Source organism: Bos mutus, unplaced genomic scaffold (assembly GCF_027580195.1).
Source record: "Bos mutus isolate GX-2022 unplaced genomic scaffold, NWIPB_WYAK_1.1 CTG307, whole genome shotgun sequence".
NCBI lineage: Eukaryota > Metazoa > Chordata > Mammalia > Artiodactyla > Bovidae > Bos > Bos mutus.
Genome location: NW_027219799.1, coordinates 147,562 through 155,183, shown reverse-complemented (window position 1 = coordinate 155,183; position 7,622 = coordinate 147,562). Strand labels below are relative to the sequence as shown.

Here is a 7,622-nt window from a genome sequence, read left to right as displayed (position 1 = left end):
CAGGATTTGTCTTGCTGCTTCTGCTCTGGTTCCAATTCACGTTGAGGTAAGAACAATAAAGCAAAGAAAGGCAGAGGGGCTGTAGGTCTATCATTTCAAACTTTAGTTTTTTTTTTTCTTGTTGTTGTTTCCTTTGACACTTCCCTGGAAAGTAAAAGTCCACAGTTGTTTTGTGGGCAAAGAGAAAACTAATGTATTATGAATTTCTGAAAGAAGGGAAGTGGTTTCCCCTGATGGAATGACTCATTCTGAGTTAGCAAATTCAATACAGCACAGCTGGGGACGAGGCTGTGGCAGAGGGAGGCATGAGGCCAGGATGAACAACACGGAGCTTGGGGCATGGCTGCTTCCGACAGAAGCTCAACGAAGGCCCAATCCTGGGTCAGTTGACTGCCCTTTGCTTTGGAAGATCAGCTATCTCAGTTTTCTTTCAATTAATCCATGTAGGATTAGTTTCAGGAGAGAAGGAAGAAGTCAACCCCACCACCTAACAAGAGGTGAACGACTAGATTGCCAGTTGCTAGAACACTAATCCTCTTTGGCAGTGTCTTGGAGCCCAACCTTCCTGAGCATTTGCCTAGGTAACAAATCCGCCCAGGCAATGAGAAGATGCTTTGAGAAAAGCTAAAAGGAAATGGAATTAAATGATTCTAAAAGACCCTGATCTTAATCAGGGAAATGGTAATTATGATATTAAAATAATCACTGAATTTTATTGCTTGTTACTCCTTGGAAGGAAAGTTATGACCAACCTAGATAGCATATTGAAAAGCAGAGACATTACTTTGCCAACAAAGGTCCGTCTAGTCAAGGCCTCCCTGTGGTCATCACCAATGTGAGAGTTGGACTTCAGAAGGCTGAGACTCAGAATTGATCCTGAACTGTGGTGTTGGAGAAGACTCTTGAGAAGTCCCTTGACTGCAAGGACATCCAACCAGTCCATTCTGAAGGAGATCCTCTGGGATTTCTTTGTCCCCTGAAACTCCTACTTTGGCCACCTCATAATCCTGACTCATTGGAAAAGACTTTTGCTGGGAGGGATTAGGGGCAGGAGGAGAAGGGGGACGACAGAGGATGAGATGGCTGGATGACATCACTGGAGATGGACGTGAGTCAGTGAACTTGGTGATGGACAGGGAGGCCTGGCATGCTGCAATTCAAAAAAGTCGGACACGACTGGGTGATCTGAACTGAACTGAATGGACTGGCCACTTCTTCTTTAGAATTTTAAGGACTCCTCAAACTCTTCTCAACACCATAATCCTGGAGAAAAGTATAAATCTGAACAAATGAACTATTCCAATAGTAGCAAAGATTCAAGGGCAAACCTTGGGGTCTTTGATTTGTCTGGAGGATCCCTGGAAAAAAAAAAGGGCCTATCAACATGATAGAACCAATTTTTGCAAATGAGGAGGAGAATGAGATGACAAAGACCGCTTAATCCATTTCAAATGCCAAAGGGCCACTATCTATTGTTTTGTAGGGCCACAGGGTGTGGTCTGAAGTCAGCAGAACTAAGATTTAATTTAAATAGATGAAATCACTATTAAGTAGTTAGAAGGGAATAGATTGTTCTGCCAGCTTAAAAAAAAAAAAAAAAGCAGGTGTTTGCTCATTGGCTAGTGGTTAGGATCCAGCACTTTCATTGCTGTGACCTGATTTCAATCCCTGACTGGGGAAGTCCAATCACACAAGCCGCACAGAAGGAAGTCTAAGCTTTTATGAGTGGTTTCTTCAATGAAATATAGTGAAATAACTTTATTATCCCTACAAGAAGTGAGCCCTCTTTTCTATATATTTTAAACTCTTGACCTTTCTTGTGAGTTTAAGTACAAAGAAAAAGCATCCAACAGTTTCTCACCACATGAGCTCTGACGTTGCTCCTTCAGGATGACAATGAAAACATCTTTCATCAGCAGGTTCTGCAGAATAAAGTCACTACTCACTGCAGTCCTGACCTCCAACACACCCTGATAGGAGTTCAGGATGGAGATCAGGAACGAGGTACTCTGTGCTCTGGGAAAACTGGCACAGCAAGTCAGCAGAGAGTTAGATAATTTCCAGAGGAAATTTATGAACCCAATTTTGCACCTTCTCATGGGTAGAAAAGCTCTAAAATCCTTCAGAGAGACATCTGTTCCTCCTGATTCTCAGCCACATTCTCCCAAGATGTGAGCTTATCTGCACATCACCCCTTCACCACAATCACATGCATACTGACCTCCCCGACATCTGTGGAGCAGTCCCTCAGAGCAGAAGAGAGGCTGACCTCCAGCCTGTAGTCCTCAGCAAGTCCTCCTGAGAAAATGAACTCCCACAGCCTGCTGTTCTCATTCTAAAGGAGGACACCTGCATTGCTCACCTCCAGTCCAGATGGGTCATCCTGATGTCGAGTCCAGTGGAGAACTTCTGCTCCTTGTTTTCCAGCTACTGGTCAGGATGTGGCTGTTGAGGAGACCTGTGTGTGACAAAGAGGGAAAAACATATGTGCTTCCTAGACAGAAGCAGGGAAGATTTTTCTCCTTAGCAGGGAGAGACTGGCTTGACTTGTGAAGTAAGCCTCAATGCCTTATATAGTTATCTTTTTTTTTAATTCTAGATCAACTTATTAAATATCATTAAATAGTATAGAATTGACATTGAAAAGTTATTTAGAAAATAATTTGTTAATAAAATGATACTTTTACCAGTAATAAAGGAATGTTTTTTACTTGTTTTAGGACCCTAATCCTCAAGAAGGTTTCTACACCTCTCAATGTACTTTAAATGTCCTCTGAGGAGCTCCCCTGGTGGCTCAGTGGTAAGGAATCTGCCTGCCAAGGCAGGTGACACATAGGACTACATGTGGTCTAGAGGCTGTGAAGCCCGTGCACCACAGCCATTGAGCCTGTGCTCCAGACCCCGGGACCTTCACGACTGAAGCCCGAGTGCCCTAGAGCCCAAGCTCCTCAACGAGAGAAGCTACTGCAATGAGAAGCCTATGCACCACCACTAGAGAGAAGCCCAGCTTTGGGCAAAAGTTCATGCAGCTATGAAGACCCAGTACAGTGAAAAATGAATAAATAAATTAAATTATATAAAAAAATGCCCCTCTGACTTTACATGTAGCTATATGTGCTATGTGTCCCAACTGGGAAGAAGAGAAAGATGATTGATCCATCAATGTCCTCCTTCAAAATTGCCTACATTAAATACACTAATTTCCACAAAGATCTTTGTTACTTTGAGAAATTGCGATCTCCCAGTCTGCACATCGGAGAAGGCAATGGCACCCCACTCCAGTACTTTTGCCTAGAAAATCCCATGGATGGAGAAGCCTGATAGGCTGCACTCCATGGGGTCACTAGAGTCGGACATGACTGAGTGACTTCACTTCCACTTTTCACTTTCATGATTAGAGAAGGAAATGGCAACCACTCCAGTGTTCTTGCTTGGAGAATCCCAGGGACGGGAAGCCTGGTGGGCTGCTGTCTATGGGGTCGCACAGTTTCGGACACGACTGAAGCGACTTGGCAGCAGCAGCAGCAGTCTGCACGTTACTGACATATGTCCTGGGGGGATGGCTCTGTCCCACTGTTAATGAATGTTCTAAAGGCCTGCCTGTGACTCTTTTATTCAAGCTCGTTTGACTTTGTCTCTCAAAGATGCAAAGACATTATGGAGGAATTTAAGAACTTCGTGGATTGCCGGGAGCCGGCATATTGCATATTGAGTGCATATTGCATATTGCATATTGAGTGCAGCACTTTCCACAGCATCATCTTTCAGGATCTGGAATAGCTCAACTGGAATTCTATCACTGCCAGGAGCCAGCGTGAGGAACTCTGCCCATGACAAAGGTCATGAGGAAGGAGGCTCGACATACGCAAAGGTGGGATCGAGCTTCAGGAGTCCCCCTGGAAATTCTTGAGCATCTACCCCCAAAACCAGAGTCTGCCTACTTTCTGCTTTGTGCTTTCACCTACACCTCTGACTTTACGGGGGGCTGCCCCCCACTACCTCTCTCTGAAAAAAGAGTTAGCTTACAGCTCCAGTTAATAATTCCTGGGTGTGACAGTGTTTCATCCTACAAACTCCTTTGGAAATCCTCTAGCCTGCCTGAATAGGTTTTTCCGGCCACATGTGATTGTTCAGAGCCTCCCAACTGTGAGAGGCAGGAGATGGTCTAAACTGTCTAAACACAGATTCTTTTGAGTAGTTAAAAGATTGATTAGAAATTGTATTGGTGAAGGGATTTTCACTTGTTGGGCCAATGTTTGCTGCTAAGTTTCCATATCCCTTACCTGCTGTGTCCCTGGCAGTGTATTGATTAATATAATTGGTGTAAGTAGTAGCTTTAATGTTTGTAACCTGGGACCCTTGAGTTAATTCTTTTTCTTGTTATAGCCCACCACACCTTTGCTCTGTAGGAATGCAACTTTATCTAATGCTTTTGGAGGGTGGCTCCTGACCAATCACCTTTAGAGAAAAATAAGTTTTCTGAAGAAAGGATCTTAAAATGTTAACAGGCCTCCGGGCCAGAAGATGATGCAAATCACCTAAGCTTTTGCATATGATAAGTTTGCAGGAAGAAAGCCTGGCTTACTGCATGACTCTAACCCTTCCCCCATTATCCTCTATGCATAACTTAAGGTATAAAAACTACTTTGGAAAATAAAGTGTGGGCCTTGTTCACCAAAACTTGGTCTCACCATGTCGTTCTTTCTCTCACCTTCTGGCTGAATTATTCAGCATTTTTTTTCCACTAAATTTCCTCACTGAGCTATCCTTATTTCAGCCTCTTTTCTTCACTGAAATTTCCTCACTGAGCTATCCTCATTCTATTACTCTTTATATCCTTAATTAACGTTTAATTAAGCAATTGTTTCCTGATCTTCGCCTACGCCATCTCTCCTTCGAATACCCTGGATCAGTCGGGGCTGGACCCCAGCAGTGGACTGCATTGTCCCCAGGTACATCTTGCTCTGCTCTGAGATCCCTTGCTGGGTCCTAAGGAGGAAATGTGTCTGGAGCTGTGACAGGACTGGCCCTCTTGCCTCAGGGCAGCTCATCTGTGTGGTTCATGTCCTGAGGACCTGCCTCTGTTCCAGGGAACACTTTACACTTCTCTGTTCTCCTTCCGAGTACTCAAACTGCTGCTGACTTTCAACTCCAAGTTTCCTGCGCTTTGGGCTTTTTGAGCAAGTGAGACTCCTGACCCAGGCAAGCTCCTCCTAGTGCAATCAGCAAGTGGAAGAGCCAGGTGGAGGCACAGAGGAGCCCCTGGAGACTCCACCATTGTTCACTGTGGTGCGGGGTTCCCTCTATTTACCGTGTTTCTCTTTGAGGCGGGGCAGTCTGGACCTGCAGTGCTTGGCAGGCAGAGCAGGTGATCTCATAGGGGAGTGCCTGACAAATCTAGAAGTTTCACTCAGGTTCTGCTTTCAGTTGGTGGCTTTGCAGTCTTAAAGGAAAATGACAACCAGAAACCATAATGGAGAATGAAACAGCTATATGAATGAAGAGGACACCTTCATGCAGAGTGAATGAGGAGAGCATGCTGGGGATTCCTACACCGGGAGGAAGTGAATGATTGTGATATTTGAGTGTAAAGATAAGATATTCACCTGACTTCTTGCCAACTGACCACCATCTCTTCAAGCATCTCTACCACTTTCCAGGGAAACAACTTCAACAACCAACAGAGGCAGAAAGCCCTTCCCAAGAGTTCATCAAATCCTGAAGCATGAATTTTTTGGGTCATTGCTTTTAGGTTACTTTTCTTTTGAAAAAATCAGAGTTACAAAATGTATTGGAGTAGTTATGATGACTTCGAGGTCCTCAGAGCAACAAACAACTTAGGTAGAGCTTGTGAGTTTTTACTTCTAGTATCCAAATCCTAAAGAGGGGACAAGGATTTACAAAATGCATTGTTTTAATCAAGGTGCCATTCAGGCTTGGTGTTTTAGGGAAAAAACAAAGTAAGTTTTTTACACTAAGAATTTAATGAGTGAAAAAAAATCACAAACTAACTAAATACAAAATATACATTTTCCCATAAATACACATACATAATATTATATCAACAAGATCATTTAAATATTTATAAATAGATAAATAAATACTAAAAGAGATAAATAATGGTCCAGGTAGTGAATAAGTAAATAGATCAGCTTCGGCATCTGTGAGGACCAAGTGCCTGTAGAGTAGAACATAATGTCACTTAATATTCCAGGAAATATTCGACAAATTGAATCAATTTCACTGCATGATAACAGCTGAAATGAGAGTCCTTGACATGGCAGTGCAGGAGGAAGTGTGGTCTGTTGGTCCATGAGAATCATTTCCGTGTTGACCCAGGTGCGTGTCAGTCCTTTCTCCTGAATGTCTCCTGCAAGTTTGTTGAGGAAGAGAAGGCTCTCATGACTTCTGCTCTGACAACCTCCCAGGCACAAGGGCTGTGTCTCTTCTCTCGCAGATAGAGAGTGAGTCTGTGGAAGTATTTCCTCACAGCCAGGCTGGAGTCCTCCTTGAGCAGGGGAGCCCCTTGAAGCCCCTCCTCCTGCCTCAGACAGAATTGCAGGTCAGTGAGCTGCTGATCCAGTGCAGCACGGAGCTTGTCCAGGAGGCTCTGGTCCCACGTGGCAGCCGAGCCCTCTGTGCTGAAAAGCTGGAAGGTGTGCTGGGTCACCTCGTGGAGTACAGAGATGGCTTGAGCCTTCTGCAACTGGCTGCCACCCAGCGCCTCCTGGGGGAATGCGAAGTCATTTCTGTCCTGCAGGCAGGAGGAAGGGGAGACCCTCCTCAGTTGTTGCAGGAGCATCAGGACCCTCCTGTTGGCCAGGCTGTGGGTGTGAGGCAGGTGGCAGCCCAGAGAGCAGATGGCGTTGCAGCTGAGCAGCAGCAGGGCCAGGAGGAAGGACCAAGCTGGGGCCATCGGGGACCTTGCAGATGCTTCTGGCCTGGGGTGGTGGGTGACTCTGTGAACTTGATCTTTGTTCTCTGAAGACCTTCCATCAGGCCTGTGTCTTAAGTAGGAGCCCATGGTTTCCATTTTCTGAAAGTTCCCTCTTGCTTTCTACTTTTGTTTTTGTTTTTCAGTTTGCACTCTCCAAATGGGTTAAGGCAGCATTTCTCAATCATTGTTTTTTTTTCATGTTGCCCTTCTTTCTTCTGACCACAGAGCCTTTTTAGATATATTTTAGGTGCCCTGATTGTGAAATTTTGATAGCACAGATATACTGGGTATGTTTTTATGTATTCTATGGATATCTTTTCTCTGTACATAGAAAAAGGAAGTATAAATATTACTCTTTGTATTCAATGTAGAGTTGAGAATTACATAAAATTTTAAGCTATAACTTAAATGTGAAAGCTACTGTTTTTTTAATTTATTATTTTATTGAGGATAATTGCTTTACAGAATTTTGTTGTATTCCATCAAACCTCAACATTAATCAGTCATAGGTATACATATATCCCCTCCTTTTTGAAACTCCCTCCCATCTTCCTCCCCATCCCACCCCTCTAGGTTGATACAGGGTCCCTGTTTGAGTTTCCTGAGCCATTCAGCAAATTCCCGTTGGCTATCTAATTTATATATGGTAATGTAAGTTTCCATGTTACTCTATCCATACATCTCA

General features: G+C 43.9%; 1 protein-coding gene across 1 annotated transcript; it reads right to left on the bottom strand.

The window, feature by feature from the left end:
- Positions 1 to 6,346: 6,346 nt before the first annotated feature.
- On the bottom strand, positions 6,347 to 6,916 carry LOC102285459 (interferon alpha-H-like). Its single transcript, XM_070366933.1, has one exon. The coding sequence runs from the start codon at positions 6,914 to 6,916 to the stop codon at positions 6,347 to 6,349; it is 570 nt and encodes a 189-aa protein (XP_070223034.1).
- Positions 6,917 to 7,622: the final 706 nt, after the last annotated feature.

What these genes read in the sequence shown, in the direction of transcription:
- LOC102285459 (XM_070366933.1), bottom strand. Translation starts at nt 6,916, where the DNA reads ATGGCCCCAGCTTGGTCCTTCCTCCTGGCCCTGCTGCTGCTCAGCTGC.